Source organism: Myiozetetes cayanensis, unplaced genomic scaffold, assembly GCF_022539395.1.
Source record: "Myiozetetes cayanensis isolate MyiCay16 unplaced genomic scaffold, myiCay2020 scf6-25, whole genome shotgun sequence".
Lineage (NCBI taxonomy): Eukaryota > Metazoa > Chordata > Aves > Passeriformes > Tyrannidae > Myiozetetes > Myiozetetes cayanensis.
In genome coordinates this window covers 30,567,357-30,593,391 of record NW_026087853.1, presented here as the reverse complement: position 1 = coordinate 30,593,391, position 26,035 = coordinate 30,567,357, and the positions used below count along the sequence as shown (strand labels likewise).

Below are 26,035 nucleotides of genomic sequence, written 5' to 3'. Positions count from 1 at the left end.
AGCTGCTGTAATATCTCCCCAGAGCCTTCTGTTCTCCAGGCTGAACAGCCCCAACTTTCTCAGCTTTTCCTCATGGGAATGGTGCTCCAGCCCTCTGGTCTTCATGGCCCTCCTCTGGACTCTGCAACAGGTCCATGTCTAACTGTTGGAGGTCCCAGAGCTGGATGAAGTACTCCAGGTAAAGTACTCACAAGAGCAAAGAAAAGAGGGAGAATCACCTCTCTCGACCTGCTGGTTACATTTCTTTGATGCAGCCCAAGATACAACTGGCTTTCTGGGCTGCAAGTGCACATTGTTGGGTCACCTCAACCACCAACACCCTGAAGTCTTTCTGCCAGGTCTAGTCTGGATCCGTTCTCTGCCCAGCCTGTATCCATGCTTGGGATTGCCCTGACCCAGGGACAGGACCTTGCACTTGGCCTTGTTGAATTTCACGAGGTTCACAGACCCACCTCTCAAGCCTGTCAAGATCCCTCTGGATGGCCCATCCCTTCCCTTCAACATGCCAACCGCACCACACAGCTCAATGTCACCAGCAAACTTGCTGAGGGTGTGCTCAGTCCCACTGTCCGTGTCACTGACAAAGATGTTAAACAGTGCCTGACCCAGTACAGACCCGGGGAACACCACTTGTCACTGCACTGCACTGCTTTAATTTTAATGACGGTTCTAAGGCCACTGTTCATAGTGCACAAAAATTCAGTATGACTGATAATATGTATATTTTGGAGATTTGGCAGCATATCCTCAATGTGATGCACAGAGTTGATTCTTTTTGCTGGCTTGTTTTTATGCTTTGACATACTAGCCACAACTACCCTGTAACATGTAAATAACTTTGTTCTTTTACCGCTTTCTTTTACTGTCCTTAAATTATGATACTATTAGGAAAAGACTGGAATTTAGGTCTAGGTATACTAGTACTGTAATATCATTCAATTTGTTTTGAAAAAGCAAATTCTGAAAAATAGCCTGTAGACAAGGCTTTCTTCTAAGGGAAGAGAATTGACTAGCTATATTTGTCTGTGTCACTCCTACAAACCTCTGCAGCTTACTGATGTGTTTGTTTGGGTTTTTTTCCCCTACCCTTGTATCATTCACTCACAGAACAGCAGATGATTCTTTGTGTATGACTACTACAGTGTTTGCTAATGCCTACAATCTCACAGCAATTCCTATCAGACCTACTCAAATTCTGGGACTGATATTTTTCACTAGATTTACTTCTCCTGTCATACACAATTTTTTTTAGCAAGGAGTGGGAAAGAAAGGCAGGAGAATATTGCTATACAAGTGAAATGGAGTAACTAGAATGGATGGAAGTCATGTTTTTAAAACTTTCTCAGTAGTGACTAATATGTGAAATGTCTTGGAGAGACCTTGTGAGGTAGGATGCATAATCCTTGCAAATCCTAGAAAATGAAAAGGAGGTGGAATATATGTGTTATGATAGTAATAAATAAATAGATAGTATGGGGTTTCACATTAGAATCTACTACTGTAGCATCTGATATAAGCTGCTAATTGCCTCTCTTTTAGATGAACGAAATGGCAAGTAGACAGGAAAGGTTCTAGATCTGTGGCTTAATAAGCTATAATATTTATAAACAGTTTATATATAATAATTTTATTTTACATACGGAGTATTTATAACGAGGCGATCCCACTGTCCTTTAATATCGTCTTCAGTTGGCTGTTCGGTTATGTACAGTCCATCAAATTCCAGCTTTCTAGCTACCTCCTTTTCCCTCTTGAATACAACCAAAGGGACCTGTGAAAACGACAGTGGACATCTCTGTTATGTATTTTTGGTACCTATAGTACTCTTTATAATACTATGTAACACCAAATGTCACACTAGAACCTCCTGCAAGCAGATCAGTGCCTAACCAGCCTCTGAGCAATGGCCAAGCCCAACCCTCCCACGCCCAGACTTTTTATTGGTGAGCATGGAATATCACTCTGGTTTGGGCAGATCAACTCTCCTGGCTGTGAACCCTCCCAACATACTTGCTTGTGGATGCACAGATGGGTAAAGCAAAGGGAGCCTTCACGTTGCGCAACACTGTTCAGCAATTACCAAAGGGTGACTGTGTTACCAGCACTGTTTCAACCACAAATCCAAAATACACACACACTGCTAAGAAGAAAGATAACTCCATTTCTGGGAGACAGAGTACACCAAAAAGAAACCATCTACATATTGAATAGTGAGAATTTGTAAACAACTAGGTACAAATAGGTATTCCAGTATTAGCACCCACAGTCACTTTGGGACATAGCCAATGTTGTTTAACAAATAATAGATTAGTAGCACGATTAAGAACTTACCTTTAAGCAATAGTATCCAATCACACAGACAAAGGAGATGATAGTATGAATAACTGCCAGTGCTCTGAGAGCAGGTGCCATGTAGCCTGTACTTTCTTCTAAAACAAAAAAGACCATGCCCTCCTCCTCTTCCTCTTCAGCAAAAGAATTCCAGAGATTAGAGTCTTCCTCTACTTCATCAAGTGGTTCTTCTGTCACCTGAGAAAAATTCAAGCATGTTGAAAACACACAATAAACTTAAAAGCTTTGTCCTTACTCTAATGACAAATGATGTTTGCAAAGCCTGCTCAGAGGAAGATGATAGAACATTAGCTTTAAATGTCCTTCATTTTAACAGTCTCCAGATCATGTCATGTCATCAAAAAAAATCTAGAAAAAGCAAATACAGGGAGTTTAAAAATCTATCATCTAACAATGCTGTAGCAAAACTAAAACAAACAATGAGAACATTATGCAAAGAACTTTTTCTTGGCAGAACCAAGGAATGACAGGGTTATGTAGTTATGTAGTGTGGCTGAATTCAGGGTTTGTTTTGTAATCTACATTTTTCCTGGATTACTAAAGTCTAGAAAGAAAAAGGTTTTCATGTTATGAACTTGTACATTGTCCACAAATTTTTATTTCATAACTCAGTTTAGAGCTTACAAATTATATACAGTATTTAATCAGCCATAAAACTGAAATACTGCCCTAAATTCTTCCAGTGACTTTAAAAACCCGGCCTTTAAAATACAAGCCCTAAGTGCCCAGAATAGTTACAAACTTTAAAATATTTTTTTAAGTACTTCGTATTTAAACGCTTTAGTTCATGATTAAGGGCTTTATTAAACAAGCCTTGAAACCATCATCAAATATTCCTTTGGAACTAACAAAAAATATTTAAAGAACAATGCATAACCTTACCTTGTAAAATAGAAGAATAAAATTGATGGCAAATGCAACAAATAGAGCAAGAAATCTTAAGTTATAAAAATTTCTTGCCAAGTAGTGCTGAAAGTAAACAAGAAAAAAAAACACATCAAAATAAGAAAAATAAGTAGCAAGGTTTCTAAGAAATTAAATATATAATTGTGTTGCCTTCATACACCTGTGATAATGAGCAAGGGCATTTCTTGGCAGCCTGTTCTCCCATTTCATGGTGAATGGAATTAAAAGTAATGGCCTTAAAAATCTAAGTCAGAGAAGACTGAAATAGAATATTAATGAAAACTTTCCAAAAAGAAGTCTGTAAAGAAATGCTAGAGAACTGGAAAAAACTACTTGAGAAGGTATCACAGAATTCAACATTTGATGGTTTTAAGAACAATCTTATAGATAATAGAATTAAAGGTTCTAGAAATTAGATTATGGAAAATAGAGAGCTCCTAAAAAGGAGCTCAAGAGGCTAATCTGTCCTGTTAGACCAAGTTAGGATAAATTACACACAGAAACACTTTATATAACTTTATGAAGTATTATAAAAATCACAAGAGACTGAATACATCTAATCATCTGAAAACTCATGCCAGTGTTCCTTTTAGGATGACATTTCTTCCTTCAATATCAAACAAAGGTTCCATATGCATAAATAAAAATTCAATGACTAAAAAATTTAAGACAAACTTACAAGCATTTTTGTTTGATAAATTTCCAAAGCTTTGAAGAAGTTAGCCATAACAGCCTCTGGTTTCTCAATTTTTTGTCCATGCCTTCGCTTCTTTTTCTTGATTTTTCCCTCTTCGACCTGCTCAGATTGTACTTCCTTTGCTTTATCTTGTTTCTCACCATCTTCCGTGCTAGAAGAAAGGTTATCTAAACAAAAATACCTAGCCAAACTTCTGTATTGTAAATGCATTCATTTAGAAGGAATTTGAATTTAGAACGTTTGGCTTTGAAAGGTAGTTTTGATACTGTGAGAAAAAAAATCACAGAATCAATTAGATTAGAAAAGACTTCTGAGACCATCAAGTCCAATCTATGACCCAACACCACCATGTCAATTAGACCATGGCACTAAGTGCCACATCCAGTCTTTTAAACATCTCCAGGGATGGTGACTCCACTACCTCCCTGGGCAGCCCATTCTGATGTTTAATCACTCCTTCTGTGAAGAAACTCCTTTTGATGTTCAACCTGAACCTCCCCTGGCACATCTTGAGGCCATTTCCTCTTGTCCTGTCACTAGTTGCCTGGGAGAAGAGACTGAACCCCACCCACCTGTTACAGCCTCCTTTCAGGTAGTTTTAGAGTGATAAGGTCGCCCCTGAGCTTCCTTTTCTCCAGGTTAAACAACCTGAACTCTATCAGCCACTCCTTATAGGACTTACCCTCTAGATCCTTCACGAGCTTCATTGCCCTTCTCTGGATAATTATGGTAAGTAAAAGACTTGAGGTAGACAGTAAAAAAGTAAAAAAACTTAGTTTCAAATAACATGCAAGAATAGAGTTGATGACGGGAAGTAAAAAAGGTAAAATGCCAAAATCCAGGCAGAAGTAACTGTGCCAAGTGTGAAGTACATAATATTTGCCCAAACCAATGATGTACCTGTATACTCGTACAAATTTATACAAATGTACATGTATACAACCAGCATAAAAATTTTAAGAGAGCACATATACTTTCTTGAACCTGGGGTTGAAGAGGGGAAATAAAGCTATTGGGATCTGGTGCACAGGATCATAATTGAATCACAGTGTCATAACATGAATTCATTTCAAGGCAATTACTGTTACAGAGGTGAATGAGCAATAACAAGGAAGTTTTGCTTCAGAGTGTTGTACCTTACAAAGTACACAGAAGATGACAATTCTTCTTCCTGAACCACTGAACTGCTTTTATGAAAATTAAACATCAAGACTGTATGTAGTAATAGAAGAATTCAGTTACAAACAAAAAAAAAGCTGAATTTGCATATGTGTAAAATAATGTTGAGGCATCAGTATGATTGAAATTTTTAGGAATGAAGATAAAAGAAATACTGTTTGTGGTTCACTTTATCTCTCTAATACTGCAGTAGGACTCATAATGGGTGTCTATGAATGTGTTTATCTTCTACCAGATGTAGTCCCTATTGCAGCCTCAGAAACATAAGCCATTTAAACTCAAATTTTTAAGCTGAAGGCAATTTAAATATGTGAAAGTACTTGAGAGAAGAATTAAGCGAAGCAGACAAGAGAAGACAAGAGGGAATAGGGAAAATAATACAGATAGAAAGAGATCATGCTCATGGAAAATCAGAGGTGAAAAAGCCTAAAATAAAATGAGAGACAAATTATATCAGAACAACTCTGGGCATTTTTAAAAAGACAGTGGCCACAGATTTATATATGTAGAATTGTCAAGGGCCTCAAAATCAGACAACCATTTTGTTACCCACTGAGATGGTCTACTACCCTTTAGTATATTTTCAAAAGTAGTGTATACCTCTTAGTGTATTTTCAAAATACTGATGAGACAAAGTGCACATAAAGTGCTTTGAATACTGAGCATTGCTTGCATTCTTTCTGGCCAAATTATCTGGCAATAGGAAGTACCAAGGAATTAAGCAGGAATTTTGTAAAACTGACTTACTCGGCCTTCTCAGCTTCTGCTTTTCTTTGCGTTCCAGCTTCTTTTGCAATTTCAGATATCTGCAAAAAGTATTTTAACTGTCAAAATGAATCCCTTCAAATAAAATTATGGTAACTTTTGTTACTGTCTTCTAAGAAACAAATAAAATAATATTTTTATATCACTTTGCACTTTTAATGAGTTAGATTCTTAAAAAATAGGAAGTATTTTAACAGTGAAAACAGCAGAAATTCTTCTGATAGCCTATTTCAGTATAGTATTATCAATACTCTAACTAGTCAGCTAACTGAACAACTTAATTATATATGTGATCAGGCAGATCAGGCAGCTGAGGATGAAGGTATCTACATAGAGATTATGTCCTAATAGTAAACTCTCCCACAAAGATTCAGTGGAGTTACTGATTATGTGGAAAATGAGCATCAGTGTGCCTCTTCCCAAATCTGAAACAAGAAATAATTTGATTTGATGTTGTCATTGATATTATCATCAAAAATCTGGAAAAAAAATCTATGTAATTATCAGATATTATGACACCCAATTACTTAGTCATGATCAAGTGATGCAATTGAAAACAGATAAATACTTAAACAACTTCTACTTACACAATGTTTTCTCCAAGCTGTTTATCTTAGCTGGGCTGATGGTTCATTAAACCTTTACTGGCACACCTCACAACCCTCCTAAGTATGTGTTTACAACATTCCCTTGAGATAAGGAAAAACCAATATACAATTTTACAGATGGCTAACTGCAGCAGAGAAGCTGGGGCCTGAATGACAAACACCTTCAGGCTTCATATTATGAGATCAAAGTAACTAATTTCAAATGCAGTTTGAAAGTTGAAGCTTCAGTGGAAATCAAAGAGATGCAGGCCCTGAAGTCCTAGAGTCACAAAGGAATCTCAAGTGCCTAAATTTGTTTCCATACCCTTTTGCAAAAACGTGTCTTAAGTCCTAATCCTTTTCTGTATTCTCTTGAAGTGCTTAGACAGCAATTGTCTATTGGTCCTACTTTTCTAGTTAATACCTAAATACTGTTATCTGTATCTGATCTTGCCTTGGCTATCTCACCTATTATCTGTGGAACCTCATCTAGTAAACAATGCATGTGTAACTGTTTCACAGTGAGTGTCCTCTAAGATTTCAAGCAAGTGGAGGGTAACTCAGAGATCATTTGATGATGCCTGGTTCTTTTAAGGGGTAGGGTGGTAGAAGAATGAATAAATCCCTATCTCTTTCCATCCCTCTATAATATGCTTTCTCAGTTTTCCAGGCTGAAGAGCCTTAACTCAATTAATTCCATACACAAGATTTTTTCCATATCTAGTTTTGATATCTTGCTGACCTTCACGGAACCTTATTCAGTTCTACCACATTCTTTTCAAAATGAAGGAACCTGGTCTTCAAGACACAGATAGGTTCAAGAAGCGTAGTAATATTCTGGAGTTTTCCTCTGTCTATTCCTTTCTCCACAGTTCAGAACTTCAGTTTGCATGATTGACATTTTCATTGAACCGATACTCTTATACAACTCTATTATATTCCCAAGATTTCATACCAAACAGTAGCAGTGAGCTCAAAATGCAACATTTTGCACATAAAATTATATTTTTTTTCCCACATACATCACTTCACTGATTTTTATCTGCTATTTTAAGGCAACTTTGCAGTTAGTTCTTGATTTTACTACTGATTTATCAGCAAACTGTGATAAATTTTCTCATTTCTGAACCCACACAACTCTCAGCACAGATTCCTACGTAACTTCACAGTAAAAAATAAGTGCTAGCAGTCTTCTTCATATACAGTTCTATAGATTATTTTGCAGTTTCTCTGGTTGTATGGTAATGTCATTGACATTATTACAGAGTTGCTTTTCCAGTACATAGAAGTGAATTTTTATGTCTATCCATTTGTGTAAATTTTATCATTGCAGATGCCTAAGGAAGACATATGATTTCCTGAAGGGAATTTTTGATTCTTACATTGCTGTTTCTACTTTGAGCTCCACTTAATTCTTATATCTAGTGCTGTCACTGGATTACTTGAACCATTTACATACACGCTGCGAATAGTGATTTCTGTACTATAGAATTAGTTTTTATAATTATTAAAATTATATTGGTGAGTTTCACTAGATAACATATTAAAGGTAAGAGCTCGATAAATTGCACAACTGACTTGACTGGAAGTATTTGCAAAAATTTCTGAGCCTTTTGATCAATAGTTACAAACACATCTGTGAGAAATGTATGAGTCAAAGTAAAGCAAAGAAAATTCTAAAATGTTTATTTATTCAGATTTGAATTAAAATATTTACTTCAACCACTGCTGAAGAAAATTCTAAGGTATTTACTCATACCTGCTAAGATTCTTAAGTTAAAATAGTATTTTTAAATACCAGCCACATTACATTTATGCTAAATGAGGCAGGATTTTTAGACTAATTTTTAAGTACACACACAAAAATGAATTTAAAAAAATGAAAAATATAGTTTAATCAAGCAAGAACCAAATATTGGAGAAAAACATGAATTAAGAGAAGATAATGAACTAAGAAGTTGTACAGTTCAGATTTATCTTGAAAATATCTGGAGAGTATACCATAAAGAGATTAATGGTGAAAGGAAAGATATATTTGAATAACAAGTAGAAACAGATCTGAACTGTAAAGTGAAACATGCCTTCCAAATATGAAAAATTAATTTTGGTTTTCACATTTAGTTCAATCCATTTTTAAACAGAAAAATATTCTATTCAGTGCAACTGAGTGGAAGCAAATATAATTTTTATAAAACAGAATTTACTTCAAATAATAGGATAAAAGTATACTGTATTGCATGCAATCAGTAAAGTAGAAGAAAGATGATAATACTAAAGCATATTATGGAGAAAATAAGTTGGAAAAGTAATTGAAATATATTGTGAAAAAATGAGGTATGCAGAATAAACAAGACCATAAACCAGTTAAATCACAAACTGTGCCTAGAAATTTGCCAGCAGCTTTTGTCTTGAATAAAGTCAAATGAACAGTAACAACAATTTATTGCACTGAAATCTAAACACTGGGTTGAATTTTTCTGTAATGTAAACTTTCCTATTGGTTTTTAAATGAGTACAGATTGTAAAGTATGTTCTCACTGATAACATTTAGTGATCAGTTAAATGGCAAATAATAATAATAATAATAATTATTATTACATCTCTTTAATTTACCTGTAATCCTTTTTTCTTATGAACTGTGTTTTCTAAGGATGTCTGGATCTCAGTACCAAGGATTTCTGCAATATCTCCAAGTCCAGCATCATGACCATGTTTTGATCCACCTTCTTTCTTCGAAGGAATGCCAAAAATGTCTGCGATTATGTCAGTTTCTCCCTTTTCACCCTTCACAAACTGCACAAGTTCAGCTCTGATGCCATGCTCAGCACCTTCAGCTTTTTCTGCTTCCATAACATCATCATGGATTCCAAACTGTGTTGGATCAGGCATATCCCCTAATATTTTAGTAACTTTTATGTTTTTGGCTCCTTCAACCAGGCCACCCCCAAATACAGTGCTCCAAAGAATCTTGAATATTCCCCACACTACAGAAAAGAACAGTTGAAATGTCCCTACAAATAGGATCCAGAAAAAGGAGAAAAACACTTTCACCATCTCTTTTACTGTCATCTTTTTAACTTTCCTGTATTGTTTCCTTAGGTTCTTAATGGTGACCATTTTAAAAAAGTTGGCAACATTCTTCTTCACTGCAACACAGGCAACTGCAAAAGCTGAAGCTGGCTCCAGGGACTTTTCTTCTTCCTCATCATCTCCAATATCCACTACATAAGCAGACTCTGCCTCTTCCTCTTCCTCAGGCCTCTCAGTAGAATCTGTTTCAGAGATCTGAGATGCTAACTGCATTTCAAAGATTGTGTCTTCACAGAAATTAACAAAGAGTTCCATTTTTTCTTGCTCTCCACCTTCATTTACAACATCAAATATGAACTGTCTTTTGGATTCCTTTACCTGTGGCTTCTCCCATTGCATTCTACTGGATTCACTGATTTCAAAGTAAACTCTTTCTATTTTCTTGGCCCCACCCATTATTTCAATACGGCCAAGATATGGTTCAAAGTAATTAAGAACACTTTCTGCAGGTTCAAGTAAGCTCTGAAGGCGTGAATCATTAGGCATGTGCTCTGAAAGGTTTGTTAGCAGTACTGCTACATTAAATCCAATGTCTTTGGCTGGTTCATGGAATCTTTCCACAAAGTCAACATAGTTAAACATATCATTTTCATCAGCTTCTGTACAGGACAGCAGAAAATCAATCTCTGACTGTATGTATTGTTTTTGAGCCTCCATTGATTTCTGAAATTCCTTCTTTGAAATTATTCCTTTACCATCTGGGTCGTACTCTTTGAAAGCATCTGAGTTAGTCAGATCTTTTAACTTCAGGAACATGTCGAAGAACTTCAAAATCATTTCTACATTGCTAGATGATTCTACAAGCGTGTCTACCATTTGTTTTCCGATAGTTCCATTTACAACGTTACCTAGGTAGTGTGTTAAAACAGGAAGTTATTCGGTGGCTACATTTTAAATAAAGACATTTCATATTTCTGCTGAAAACAGAACAAAAATATTCTTAAATCTTAATATTTTTTCTTTCAACATGTTTTTCTGTAGCAGCCCTCTATTTAATGACTATGTATATTCCAGAATAATGTTTAAATAAATATGAAGTATGTTTTTTCCCCCTGATATTACATAAAGGCAATTAAAAAGCAGTTTAGAAAGATTAACATAATAATTGTGCTTTACATTATCAAAGTGATATAATTATATTTGACCATAAAGAAAAAAAGGTCCAACCTTCAAGCAGTGACAAGAGCATCACTACCATATCCTTTAGCAGATCTAGTAGTTCCTTAAGCAATTCAATCTGAGCAGAGTCCTGTAAAATAAATGGAAAATAAGGTTGGTTTTTCTTAGTATTTATCTGGAAAAGTAAATAAATTTACAGAAAATCAGTATTAAAGATGCTCAGCTAAACGTAGTTCACATTATTCAGCAACATTTCATTGTCATTTTATTATGATTACTATCAAAGGTCTAATACAACATGTAACTTACTAGAGCAGAGGTATTAATACCATAAAGATAGGCTTTGATAGAGCATTAAGGAGTAACAAAGTGCAGATAAGGGACAGCAGAAACTAAAAAAATTGCTTGCTACAGAGATCTGGAAGTATCTAAGAAAAAAGTCTATCCTTTTTCACTTCACTGGGAATATTTAATGGCATAATGCATTACCACTCAAAGAGAACTAGAGCTGCTTAGTTTAAATACAGAACATGATAAGTCTAACATGGATTTGTGATTAAGGAACTACAGAATACTGTTAGGTATTCTCAAGTTTCTGATATATTCTGTAGGGTGGGAAGAAACCTCATGTCAGAGGATAGCAAGAAACACTGAATAAGAGTGAGGAAATTGCTCTTTGCACGTTTGCATTCAGCAACTAAAGTTTGAGTGTACAAATACATTGAGCAGAAGTCACAAAAGAACACAGAATCCTGATACTGGGGACTGAGGTGGGACTCCACAATGCACACTGCCTGTGCCCTACTGCTCAGTGTTTGTGATTAATTAACTGGACAAGCTGGTCAACTGTCACATTCCTTCCCTCTTTGAATCTTTCTCAGCTTTTCTCTTGTCCTACTTAGCTTTAGCATGGGAACTGTGCTTTCAATGGTGCTTCTGCTCTGACAGATCATCAGGTTTTGGCAACAGGGAGGAAGAGACCAAACTGCCACATTCATTATCAGAAAGGTATAATTGAGCTGTAAGCATCAAGTTTGATATTAGTAAAGGTAAGTGCACAGTGACAATTAATGCTAAAAGGAATGATATGAAGATGTTAGTCCTGAGATTCAGTCTTGGACCTGCACATTGCAACAGGCCCTCTCACAACCAAAGAGTATCAGTAGTTTAACTGCTTTGCAACTTGACTAAGTTATAAACATATGCAAAGAAGAATTACTTAAATACTAAAAATACCTGTGAAAGTTTCATTTGCATGTTGGCAAAGACATGAAGAAAGCCAACAACTGCATCCCACAGCCTACTATGAGCCAGACTCTGTTGATTACCTATGCAAGGGCCCTAAAAAAATTAAGAAAGCCACATTTTAATTTATGTGAAATAAAACAAAACAAATAAACCCATTTGTTTTCCTATGATTTGTCCTCTCCCCTCTCCTCCACCAAAAAAAAAAAAAAAATGACATTTCAGACTTCCATGGAGCTACATGGGAAAGTTTTCCAAGATCTCTTTGGTACTTCGGTATCTAGTGCATAGATACCAGACTGTATAATGTAAAATATGTAGCCATTCATATGTTTTAGTTTTCACTTGGTACTGGTCCAGTGATTTCCATTTTTTTAAATCAAAATTTTAAAAAATAAAGTCAAAGTATTTACAAATTTATGACAGAACACAAACATGCCATGTAATCATAGAACTTCTCTGTTAGTACCTTGAGCAAAGCATTCTGTTTACCTGGATATATTCTGTAAGGGAATTGAATATTTGTTTGGTGACAGCCAAAGCTTTAGAAAAATTACGTTGTCCTGATTCATCAATTACATCCTTTCCCGAATAGTACCAATAGAAGTCACTGATGGATTCCTAAGAAAAAAAACCACCATTATATTTTCTAGTTTTAAATTCGATATGCAGTATTTACTGCCTGCATTTGTATTGCCAAAAGCTGAATCAGCAATTCAGATGAAATTTAGTGTATCTGTGTCAATCTATTTCTCATTACAATAATATTTTGCACTCCCTTCAGAAGTGAACCATGAAATCAGTCAACAAACTTCTGATTTCACACAGAATTCCAAAAGGCCATCTATTTTCAAAGAAAGAAAATATGAAATAAATCAGAATTCTTTATTTTAGATATCCCTTTAGAAAGAATTTTCACATTTGATTCCAGTAAAATATGAATTTATAAAAGTGAAGGAAAGGCAAATATTTTATAATCCATTTTCCTCTGTTTTTGTCTCACCTGAAGACGCAAGAGGTAGTCGACTGTACTAATGATAATATTCACTGTTGTGGTGTTGCCCATCTGAGTACGTAAGTAATTCTGAAAATCTGAAATAAAAAGTGAATTGTTCTTGGTTGGTATAAAGGAAAAAAATAATACAAGGTTATTTTCCTATTTCATGGAGAATGCATTCTTTTAAAATATTTTGTTGGGTACAGATGCTTATGGGTAGAATTGAATTACAGTAGATCACAATGTAAATATAACTGATGAAATGTTACCCACATAACTTGGAATAGGCTTTACTAGTAATATACCATAAATTATGACTTAAAAATCCAAGGGAACTCTGCAATTCAAATTTTTGTCATGCCAGTTTGCCTCAGAAAACTAAATGAGAGGAAAAAAAACTATTAGAAATGGTTCTATTCAACTCTGTTTAAGAACAGACTCACCATATATTTCCCCCAAAATTCTGTTCACTTACCATTGTTATGCCCTTCACAGAGCAGTTGCAAAAATCTAAACAGATCTCGAGTAAATTCATCGTGCTGCAAGACCTTTTCACCTTCAAAATATACAAATACAATGATTATATGACAATTGTTATGATTAATTATGCAGAACACATAGTCTTACAGTAACCTTTAAAACTGGAATTTTAATAAAAAACCAGTATTTTAAAAGCGTTAAAGCAATTTAAAAGAAACAGACTGATAATAATGAAAAGAAAAACTGAAACAGAAAAAGCAGAGCAAAAGTATTTAGCACTTCAATGCATCCATGGTTAAAAAACCAACACTAATTAAAAAAAAAAGCAACAAGATACATATCTAATAAGTAAATTGTTAGTCATAACTAAAATCATGCCTTAAATGAGTGACACTTCTTTAATAAGCATCAAACTCTTTATCCAAGCTGAACACACAACCTGCTGCAGACCACAAAGCTAAACCTAAAGATATCTGAGAAGATGCAATGAGAGATTTCTCTCTGTATTTGCAACACACTTTTGCAACAAGAGTATCAAAAACCGTAAACCCAAACATACCACGCTCACGAACGATGACTGTGGATCAAAGAAAAATAACAAGAATACAAGATAAGAATATTGGAAATTACAGTATTTTTCTTAAGAATTATTGCTAAAGATATTGCAAAAATAAAGCATATTCAGAAGTCAAAGCCTAGAGTTACTTATAGTATGTTTAACAACAGAAACCTCAAGCCACAGTAAGTAACAGTTCTAGTTAAGAAAGGGAGCCAAAATAATGTTTGAAGCACTACTGGAATCAATTTCATTCTACTTACGAGTTCCTTCTTCAGTAACCATTCCCAGGCCTTCTGCTTTATTCTGTCTCTCAAACGCATTCAAGTCAAGAACACTTATATTTGGGAAAAAAAAACAAACAGCACAGACAGAAAAAAGCACTATAGTACACAGTGGAAAATTATTTCCTTCTATAAAATCTCTGGAGGCCTTCAATGACTACTCTTGACCCACTATGATATGCATTGATATATAATTTATTAAATACTCATATTAAATTTAAAAAATGAAACTTTGGATGAAACTAAGGGTGCAGTGTGCATTTCTGAAAAGAAGTAAGTCTCGGGTCAAGTCTCACCACTTAGCTAACTTCACTCCTGGTAATGTCATTCATGATTTCATGTATAAATGAGGAGTGAAAAAGGAACCTGAAAATTGCTGTTTATGATGGCTTAAACCTGCCTCCAAAAGGACATTACTGCAGCTATTTCTCACTTACACTGTTTTCCAGTACGTTGTCACTATTACTTCTATTGTTACTGCATGCATTATTATGTTATTTGGAAGGTGTATGAAATTTCTGATTCCTTATTCAGAAGACAGAAATGTAATCAGAGATTCCTTATCTTCAAAGGATCAAAAGAAACTGATATCTGAATTTTATTTTGCTAACTTGTCATAGCTCAGCATGTGGAATAGCAGAATACTTTCCACCCAGTCAAAATAGAATTCTATGATTATCAAATTTTTACTTCAGTTAAATAGCCATGCAGTCACATATTCTGTGTAGTGACATCACTAAAAACAAAAACATTTTTTAAAACATCATTTTCATTCTCTTATCACCGTTCAAGTAATTTTATCAAACCCATTTTTAATGAAGTCTTGAGTGATAGACATACACAATTGGTAGTAATATCACAGCAGGGCCTGTTTGAGCAAATCCCTACTAAAGTGTTTTACATAAATGGAAAAATTACAAGACAGATGTTATTTAATTAGGCTGCAACTATTCAACTATAATTTCTGCAGAGCAGGTCACCATTCCTTCCACATTTTATCCTGTCTTCATACTGAATTCTAACTCCCAGTCTACTCCTTCAGAACCCTTCTGGTGCTTTAAAAGGCTTAGAAAAGGAGATTGTCTACTGTAAGAGTAATCAGAAACACCAACAGTTTTTCTCCTGTCTGGGAGTCCTTTACCTTAACTAATTTGAATTTCTGGTTCATCAAGGGAATGGACTACTGCAGTTTCACTGGCCACATGCCACCTCTAACAAACCTGATACATATACAGAGGATTCAGATGAAAAGACAGAGATTATGCAGCTTGCCAGAAGTGTGCAGAAACTGAAATTTTATCAGAGCTCCACTGGACTATGTCTCCCTCAGTAATGGCTTTTCTCCATCCTAAAAACTTGAGGGATCTAGGACCAGTAAAGGAGCCATTACATTTTACTTTTCTGCCTCTCCAAAATAAACCTTCAAAGGCATGCACAGTCTTTTGCTTTATTTTTTCCTTTGGAAGAGTACTCTAAAAGATTAACAGACTATTCCTGTGATACACAAAACTTTCCTACAAGAGCTCTACAACCTTTGACTTCTGCAATTTATATCTAACCCATCCACCTGAACTGAGCAATAAGCCACCAAAATGAATAATGAATGAAATGAATCTGTAATAATAAAATTTATGTTTTTACCTGCAGGACTGCATCAAGCCCGAAAGACTTTGAAAAAAACCAGCATCCCTTTTCTCCTTCAGGTAGTCCAGCATTTTCTGCAGGTTATGTATTTTGGGGGGTGAAATATATAATATTAACATTAAATGCAAAATAAACATTAACAGTTAATAATTAAGTCATATTTATCAACTAAATAACAATAATAAAAATAATAATATTATTAATAATATAAAATTATATGAGTTATCAAGTTTCTGAATGAATTCTTGAAATGCAAATTACTGATGAACAATAACATAATTGTTATCACACCAAAAATGCACTGAAATTTCTTCACTGTTTGACTTAAAATTAAGTGCATTAAAATGAACAACAGGACACTAAAATTCTCAAAATTACTTTTATGCAAGTAAGACTCATAGTAGTTACAAAAGCATTACCTGTTGAACTATGGTGTTTCCACCATTTAGAATAGCAATACCAAGTTTTAGTGTTTCAACAACCATGGGCCCTGTATGACCTGTCAGAACAAGGATACAGTCATTAAAACTTGCAATTATGAACTATTCAATCAAAAATGCAGTCTGGAAATTTTACCTAGCACAGTTGTAACTGACATTTATTTTGCCACATCATCTATAATATAGCAGTTGTATATGATTTACATATCACATAGATATATATATAATGACAATACACTATGTATGTATATGCATAACATTATTAAAGCCTATGACATGTACACCATGTATACTTTAAATACATCACAGAACATTACCTTTGCTTGCACTGATCATCTGAAGGACCATCTCAGCAGCTCCACGATCATGTAAGCGAGCTTGCTGATAAAGTGTCCTCTGTTTTTCCATTTCTTTCTCCTGGGTTTGGGAACAAAAATTAGAGAATACCCAGAAAAAGTAGGAAGACGAGACATCTGAAGTTGAAGACTCTCTGCCTTCGTAATCCATGGGTTGTTTGACTCCAAAACTTCATAACAAACCATCTTTGTTTCTTTATGAATAACCTAGTAAACCAGCTCAACACACACTGTGTTATGTTATTCGTGCATTTATTCTAGTGGACATATTTTAAATACTTGCACATTAGATGAAAAGAAAGAAATGCTATTTAAACTCTCACCTCAAATGTCTTGTCTTTTTCTTCTTCTTCCTCTTCTTCTTCCTGACAGCTCTTTTTATGTTAAAAATAGAAATCATAAGATCTTGCTTATTATTTCTATAAAAGTGGTCAAATATTTTTTCAAGCAATAATTAAAGGTACTAAGTAGATTTTAAACCCCCATAATTGTAAATATTGTGCCATATCTCTATATCCATAATATTTATCTTCACAGTCAAACTGTCATCTCATGAGTCAGCTGGAATCTGTATGTTCCAAAAACTGTTAACATATTTTTGACAGACTTCAGATATTAACTCCAAAATGATTACCCAAAGAATAAAGATAAGTAACATGTTGAGACTGCTCATGAGTTAACCATGTACAAAACAAAGTGCCAAGTGATAGCACTGTAGGACTGCACCTACTGGAACTGTATAGTGTTGTCTTAAGGTAGGAAATTTCTCATTATGTATGTAACTCTGAACAGCATTTGCTGCATTAAAAATACAGAAATTACTAGTTTTAAGCAGTCCACGTAAAAAACAGAAAAAAAATTAAGAAGAATCTCAAATTAATGGGCAGTACCTGAGTGCAATAAAGAATAGAGCTTGAAATGATATACTTACTTTTGCCATCATCGCAGAATAGGCAATATATAAAGGATCATCTTCTAGTTTACTATGAAGAGTAAAAAAATATTCTAAATTATTTTATGTTGTAGTAATATAAAGATGTCATATGCCTACTAATATTTAAATTCATTTTTTATTAAAGTAGACACACATCTACTTGACAAGCTATTACACTTGAAAATCATGTTATAAATGTATTTTCTTATCCAAATCCAAGTCCCTAACTTTTTGAATACTTAGTCATACTGGATAAGTAAGAATCATTGGCTGTTGTAGGCACAGAACAATAATATGGAGATATAAATTAGAACTATCAGATGGCAAGATTATGTTAGTCATACAGAAAAACTATATGAAGCACTGGAATACTCATACAAAATACGTATTTTAATCAACAGTCTAAAGTCAAACCAGAAACTTGCAATGAGATACACGATAACCATCAAGAAACCTTTTCTGACATACTGAGTAAAATGTAATGAATACAAACCAAAAGAACACACATCTATTATCAGGAGAGACCAGGGGAGGGTACTCTGAATGAACCAGCAGTTCCTGCAGACTTTATGTTTCTATGAGAAGTCAGGCTCAGTTATTTCTGTACTGGGTATTTACCAAGCTTTTAAAAGGTCAAAAATAGTCAATATTTATCTCAGTGTAAAGGTTATACTGAATTTAAATGCATGAAAATGAAGGGAACTGAAAGGGAAAAAAGTATTCACCATGCACGTTAATGAACTACAGTTGTTTTAAATCACTTCTGTAATGTTACCAGAAATTCAATGACTGTGTGCTTTTACTCAATGTGCTTTTCAACACAGCTCTTTTACCTTCTCTCTGTGAGAGCGCTGCGACTAAAATAGAGGATAATCTGATGAAGCGGATCAGGATGGTTTTTCTCGGTCTCTTCTTCTTCCTCTTCATCTTTTTTTGGAGATGTCTGTGTCAAGATTTAGAATATACAAGTTAAGCTTCATACGTAAGAAAAAAATTGAGTAATTAAGCTTAGGAAAGGATTTTAGTAATTTTATTCTGTCCAATGTATATTAACTCCCAGTATTAATCTTATTCATCAGTTTACAGCATAACCTGCAACATTATGTGCCTGTACGACTCCAAAGGAGTTAGAGTATCTGATTTTTATTCATATCTTAAGTAACTCTGGAAATTTCTCCTTTGTAAAGTACTGAGAATGAGACAGTGAAAACCTTATTCAGCAGAAATTACACGTTTCCAGTGGACCAGAATTAAAAGAGAGACACAGCTCAATTATTTAGCAGGAGAATTTCCTGGAACAATTTTTAATAATATCATCAGATACATCCTATTCAGTCTAGTGTTTGCTACAATATTTTCACATATAATTTCTAGTAATTTTGATTCAATGAATATAGGGACTGCTCCTTGTTGTAAACTTCAGACATTTTTTGGCAATTAGAAATACAACATGGCACTGGCCAAAGATCAGTGTATTATCTTTACCTTACTTGTGTTATTGCCCCTGTGTAGCATTTGTAATTATTGCAGAATTAGTGTAATTGTAGTAATAATAGTAATTACAGAAGTGCAATTTACTTCTCTAGTAAATCTGAAAGCGCTGTAGTCACTGCTTTGATGAATGGCTTCATTCTTTCCTTTAGGAAGAAGCAATCAAATCAAACACAGACTGACCAAGTAATTTTCCAGAGCATGTGAAGAATGTCCCTACCTGTGGCCACAGAGGTTGGAACCAGAGGATCTTTATGGTCCCTTCTAACCCAAACCATTCTATGACTCTATGATAATAGGCATAAGTGGTCTTTAAAAAGCACAATATGACTTGTTTTGTTAATACTGAAGCACCTCCTGATACATCTGCATGTGATCCATGAAGCTGTATATTAACTTCCATGGTGTTTAGATGCTATGGAGATAGGCCCCTTGGAGGTATTTTAGACAACAAGCTAACTACATAGAAGGAAGACAAAAAACAGTATGCTTTCTGAATCAGTATTTATTAACACAATCCTGAAGTTTATCAGTCACTTTTATCAAATACACAGGTAAACTAAATTTTTGCTGAATATGGCATGTATTTACTTCACCTTATAATGCATCAGTAAGAAAACAGAAAAATTAATTTGTACCGAAGCTGAAGATGTTCAAATTAAATAATATGCGTTAAAAAAAAATTAAAAAGGCAAAAGGATCCATAGTGTCAAGCTTTAAAAAAAACCAGTAAATAAAATATAGGAACATAGGAATTACCATAATGTCAAAAATAATCTGACAGTTCATCTAATCCATTTCTCTTCCCAAGAATGAGTATCACATAGATCGTCTGAAGGCATAAATCATCTTAATGTATGTCAGTTTGTATCACAGGACAAATGTCCTTTTGACCACAGCAGAAAATGACCTTATGCCCTGAAGCATAAGGATTAATATTTTACAAGTTTATGCATATGCATACAGTACACAAAAATGAAATATAGTTTATAATAGATACATAAAATACATACTAAAGTGGGCACTGAAAAACATGCCCAATTACGTCAGTACTTACAGCCAAATCCTGAACTAGTTTCTCCTCAAATGAATATTCCTCTGTTTCTATCCAATAGTTCTGATAGCCATTGAGGAAGAGGTTAATAGAACGGTGCCTGGGGGGGTTGTGAAAGTGAGATCAAGAGGGGTAACGGAACAGAGTATAACAGCTCAGATGGTTAATGGTTAGTAAGGATACATATTTGTACAATTCTGATCCTCTGATTGGTCAGTGAAACAAAATACAAAACATAACATTCAGTGACAAAGCTTCAGGTACTTTCAAACATTCTTGCTATTTTTTTATACACATATGTATACATTACTTTTTCTTTTGAAGGCTTTGAGAGGGATAATATGCATTATACATGAAACTGCAGAACTGGAACCTTAATGAAAAAAACACGCACTTAAACAGACTGAAAATGAGTGAGTGGGATTTACACCTGCAAGGTGTAAACCTATTTTTCTAGATTTGGAACATCAAGACAGCAGAAGTTGGCCATTCAACAACAAAATAATTATCAATAGCTTTCCAGTACGTTATCTGCAGACAATCATTGCCTTCTAATACACGGAGAAGCCTAACCTCAGCTTCTAGTCTTTCAGTTCCAAATCAGGGCAGTATTAGTATGTCCTCAAAGAAGCTGCATTAGAAATACACAAAACCTGCTATAGAAAATTACCAATTTTAGCAAACTCTTAGCCATATTAATTACTACTATACAATATTCATTAATGTAATTTTCCAAAGAAAATACAGCTCATGACAATAAGGCTACACATAATAATGGCCAAGCCATTACATCTGCACATTACATTTGGGGAAAATTTTGTTTTGGGCTGCACTACATGAGGTTAGAATGGCTCTTCCATGCAGCCTTTTCATTTACTTTTACCCTGTGCCACCAAAAAAAGCTGTAAAAATGGGCTGCATGAACACCATTTAATACTGTTTAAATACACTGTGCACATGAATCATTTTATAATGGAATAGCTATTGAGTCAACCTTTTAGGCTCACTTGCTGAAACTCTCGTGCAATTTTATTATCAAATTTCAAAAACTGACCAATCAGAATCCCGTCTGTAAATTGTACAAATTCATGTTTTTATGATAATATCAAATCATGGCTGGGAAGGAAGAAGTGTGCGCATAAGCAAGAGGCTCTCCACAAGTTACATTACCGTTAACTTGAGTATAAGCCTGTCATACTGAGTTTTTTCATGTACTTTTTCCAGCCAAACACGTTGAAAGGTGCTCAGGAAGAAATTGCTAATTTTGTGTCTGAAGAAAAGCATATAGGTTTTCATTGAAGAAAGGCACAAGTTAAAATCAGTAAAGTAGTCAGAAAGAGTGTATTCGTAAACTGTGTATGAAAATTTGCCATGTACAACTTCACTGTATCTATGTGCATATACAGCTGACAGATAATAAGACAATTTTTTTTTCAAACTAATTTGCATAAAATATCAAACATAAATAGACACATCTCAGAGAAAACATGTATCACGTAAGACACTTTTTCAAAGCTATGTACATTCATTAAACACAGAACATGAAGAATTAGTATTTCCTAACTTAAATGATGTTTCATTCTTTGAAAAAAAAGAAATAATTTAAAATACAATTATTACTTTTAATAAAAGGGAGTTCTTGGAATATTTATGGTAGAAGTTAAAGTAATTTTTCTGTGATTTAACAACCACCTGAAGGCCAATAAAAATTTCCATTTCTGAAATATCTTACTGGAATGGAACTCCTAAAACCTAAAATATATGTGTATATTTTACAAAAAATTACATTAAATTGTGAGATTAAAATTAAATTCCATTGAAAGCCACCTAAATATCTAGAAAATTTTTAAAAGAGCAAGTATATTATTTACTGAAGATATTAATCTTTTCTAGCATAAATGAAAGGGTACCACTGTAATGTTTGCTTATTGCCCTTTAAATTAATTGATTCTAGCAGTAAAGTTAGAACTAACACTCCCAACATAATGCTGCAACTAAAATAAGGATATAGACAAGACAGAAAGCTGCGTTTTAAACTCTGGTTCAAAGAGATTTAAATAGCTCCTAGAATTAATCATACCCCACTTGAAATAATCTCCCTAGGGTTCAGACATGTCTTAACAACACCATCAATTTAGATAATGGAGATCATGGTAGGTGTGTAATAGTGTGACAGCCTTATTTTCCTGTCAGAATCCTATGATTTATCTGGAAAAAAATAAGTGTCTGTAAACTAATTAATTTTAAAACTTTGTTCTTCACCTATCAGTTGAGCAATATAGCTGGAAGGCCTTGTTCTTTGCAGCAGGGTTAGATCAGATGCCCTTTAAAGGTCCATTCCAACCCAAACCATTCTATGACTGTAGGATTCTAAAAATGTTTTTCCCAATCTTGCCTGTTTTGAAGTGCAGACAGCACAATCCATTGACAAAAATGGAATAGCTGGACAGATTTTCCTCACATTCATATTCAAACAGGAGTAAACTGCACCACAAAATCTACTTTGAAGTTTGAGAACAAAAAGTTTGAGAGAGAAGTTTTTAACAAAGAGAAGTTTTTAATGAAAATTACAGTCAATGTTAATGTTTCTATTTTGAGTATTACTCCATATTTTATGGAAAACTAAAAATAACTATTTATAACCCACTTTGCCCTTTGGCAAGTGTTCCATCAACCTCAAAAATAATACATAAAAGGGGGATTTTTTAAAGGTAAAAATAGGATGAGCCATTTTATTGTTTTAGTGCTCATATACATATTCTAAACATTTTAAGAATTTATAAATCCAGAATATGAGTGTAAAGAAACATGCTCACAAAAAGGTTGAACTGAAAAGGGAGTTCCTCATACCACTTCCTCTTATTTTTCCAAGCACAGTTCTTGAAGATGAAAGGATACTAGGCCATTTGTTGTGTTGTACTTAAACCTTTTTATTTCTGTGGCTCTTTAAAGCCTGCCTGGTGATAGCTTGATAACTTGGAGAAGTTACTATAGTCTAGAACTACCACTTTTTTGTAAAGGAATGATGTGTACTTTTTATGATATAACTGGCTTTTTATTTATCTCCTGTAAACCTAATCTTCCTCCAGTATGTTAATGGCACAGCTACAGACCTTTAGCTGAAGACGTTTAGCTGTAGATCTTTACATCAAGCATGTAAACTGACTTTAATAAAAATGCAGGGCAACTCTTCAGTTAAATACTTTGCCAAAAATCTTTGAATAAAAATATTAGATATGAAAGGTGAAAAAGTGCAGGAAGTAAGAGGCAAACCTAATTAAAGTTGTGCTTAACCTATATCTGAATAAAGAAGATTTTTTGAGAAGGAACAGGATAAAGGAAATATCCCCAGTGCCTCTGCTTAAAGCAGTAGATGGATCCAGGCACAGGATACATTTTGTCTTGGACTTTGTGGCGTCTACATTCAACTGGAATAAGAAGTAGAGCAACACACAAGCCGAAAATATCATTCTGCACTGCTCTGCCCCAATAGTTATTTTAATTCATATACCATTCAGATATATTAGCTTTAAGATTGCTCCAGACAAGCTACAGAGCATGAAGTGTTCATGCAACAGGAGAGGAAGAGCCATACACAATTTAAAAAAAAGAAAAAAGAATACAAACACGGAGAATAAAGAGTAAAAAGCGCAACCTATCAGAGGCAAAAAATGCACAGAAACAGCAACATCTTAATAATTTTCACAGATAACTTGAGGAACTATACAGCTGACAAAAATGAAGCATTTTGGTTTTGCAGCAGTGTAATTCTTATGGTCTTTTCCCCCTCTGGTTATTTGTCATGAGATGAGTATTTGCTACCATGAGCAATTAGCTGCTATCTAACCAACTCTTAAAGTTACATAGACATAACAATCAACAAACATGTAGGTAAACACATGAGCAGTGAGACCTAAATGAACAATACAAACAAAACTTAAGAAAAAATAAACCTTTAAGCCATTTACCTTGGCAGGTTGTATAATGGTGCCATTCTGAAACATGCAACAACAGCCCTTTTGCGTTGTTTTGATAGGAGTTTGTGCCAAACAGCTTTTTTTGATCTCAGTGGTTGTTCAACCTATGGGAAAACATCTTCTAGTACATACGACAGAAACGCTTCAACTTTCATCCAAAATTTTCTTTTTAGCTAATGGTTAGCTAGTTAGCAAAGTAGAAAATGTTACAAGTGCTCTGCATAATCTGAAAAAAAGTTGGTTTCAGGATTTATTTATTTTTTTTAATTAGTAAGTAAAATATAAGGGACCTTGTATATAGTACCTGTCAGTTTATTCAGACAAGCTCAAGATGCCAGAATACCTCATGTGTGGGACTCCTTGGTAAATTTCCAAAATGGTTATTCTGTCTGTTTCTAAGAATGCATGTTCAGCTGTTCATGTGAATGAATTTCTGTGCTATATCACTTATGAATGAAATGGATTAACTTGATGTAGGAAGAGTACAATTGCCTTTATGTATTTAAATTGTATCATTTGAGTGAACAGGCAACCAATTCAAAAGTTGCTATGGCATCCTCAGGTGCAGAAATAGGAGACAGGCTAAACTCAATATATTAAAAATGATTGGACAAGCAAACATCTTGTCCTAAAATTACAGGGTTTTCTGCATGGAGATGATTTGTATACTATAATTCTTGCAACTGTTCACAAAGTTTTGCAGAGGCAAATACATCCTGAGTTTTCCTTGAAGCTACATAGAGGCACTTAAACAGATTACATTTAAATTTTCATGTATATACATATCCATATGTGCATGTGTACTTCCATGCAAGCATGTGCAAAACCCCAATTTTTATGGGGACACTTTAATGATAACACTAAAGTTCAATGATTTCACTGAAGTTGAAATAATCTCTGCAAGGAAAAATCTCAGGTTATTTTAAAACAAACACATTTAAGTTTTTACCTGTTCCAGATGATATAGAGCAGCTGATATCCTCTGCACACGTTCAACATTTCTCTCAGGGTCAGTAGGTCCATCACTTTTCAAAATGTCTTTGTACAGATTTAGCTGCCATTTCACAGCTGGATCATCAGACTAAAACCCAACATATTTCATACGTAAGCTGCTGAATGAAGGCACTGAATTTGACCAACACCGCTACTACTCTCATCTAATAATAAAGAATGTTATAGATAATCCCACTTTCTGTCCCTTTTCAGACCAAACTAACATCTGCCAGCTGCTTGAAAAAATGGCATTGGGTCCTGTATGCTGGTGGGCAATTACACTCAATTAAAGAGAAAGGTTCTGTATTTTTATTTCGCAAAACCAAATAAAGCACTCTGGGACTTTTGTATCCCACTTAACTGCATTAAAAATAAGAAAGCTCATTCAGTACTGGAATTGAGTTTAACTCCTTGCAGGACCTCTGTACCAATAGGGTAAAGATGTTTTTTGGAGTCTAGAATAGACAGCTGGAATTTAAGTAGGTTAGAGCCACTTAACTGTTACAGCCAAAGTTTTTGGGGTTTTTTTCTTAGAAGACAGAAATAGACAAAACACATCAAATTACTTATTGTGTCCATTCCAAATTTATGTAAGCACAAATTTTTAACGAGTCATCTTCCATAACAGACAAATGAGTGACTCCTATTGTTTTCAAAGACTGTTCAATGATCTAAATTATTTATTGTTTACTGAATGATGAGGACTTTATATTGGCATTACCTTTGACTGTGTATTCAGCATATAAATTGTAGGAATATAAGTATGTTTGTAAAACTTAGAAGTGCTAAAATGACACAAGCTTTTCTAGTTTTATCATAGTCACTTAAAAATGTATATATTCTTAGAAATGCTACTTAATTATTAGTGAAGGTTAAATTCAAGAAGAGA

General features: G+C 34.3%; 1 protein-coding gene across 1 annotated transcript in view; it reads right to left on the bottom strand.

Moving 5' to 3' along the window:
• RYR3 (ryanodine receptor 3) overlaps positions 1-26,035 on the bottom strand; it is a 216,287-nt gene that overhangs the window by 13,288 nt on the left and 176,964 nt on the right. Inside the window, 22 exon segments of the mRNA XM_050336554.1 lie at positions 1,641-1,771; positions 2,332-2,529; positions 3,235-3,321; positions 3,938-4,106; positions 5,882-5,940; positions 9,100-10,424; positions 10,744-10,825; positions 11,932-12,036; positions 12,433-12,561; positions 12,944-13,032; positions 13,413-13,493; positions 13,977-13,994; positions 14,237-14,310; positions 15,899-15,975; positions 16,321-16,400; positions 16,659-16,758; positions 17,021-17,071; positions 17,629-17,680; positions 18,465-18,574; positions 21,347-21,446; positions 24,145-24,257; positions 25,103-25,234. Coding sequence (XP_050192511.1) covers positions 1,641-1,771; positions 2,332-2,529; positions 3,235-3,321; positions 3,938-4,106; positions 5,882-5,940; positions 9,100-10,424; positions 10,744-10,825; positions 11,932-12,036; positions 12,433-12,561; positions 12,944-13,032; positions 13,413-13,493; positions 13,977-13,994; positions 14,237-14,310; positions 15,899-15,975; positions 16,321-16,400; positions 16,659-16,758; positions 17,021-17,071; positions 17,629-17,680; positions 18,465-18,574; positions 21,347-21,446; positions 24,145-24,257; positions 25,103-25,234 — 3,362 coding nt within the window.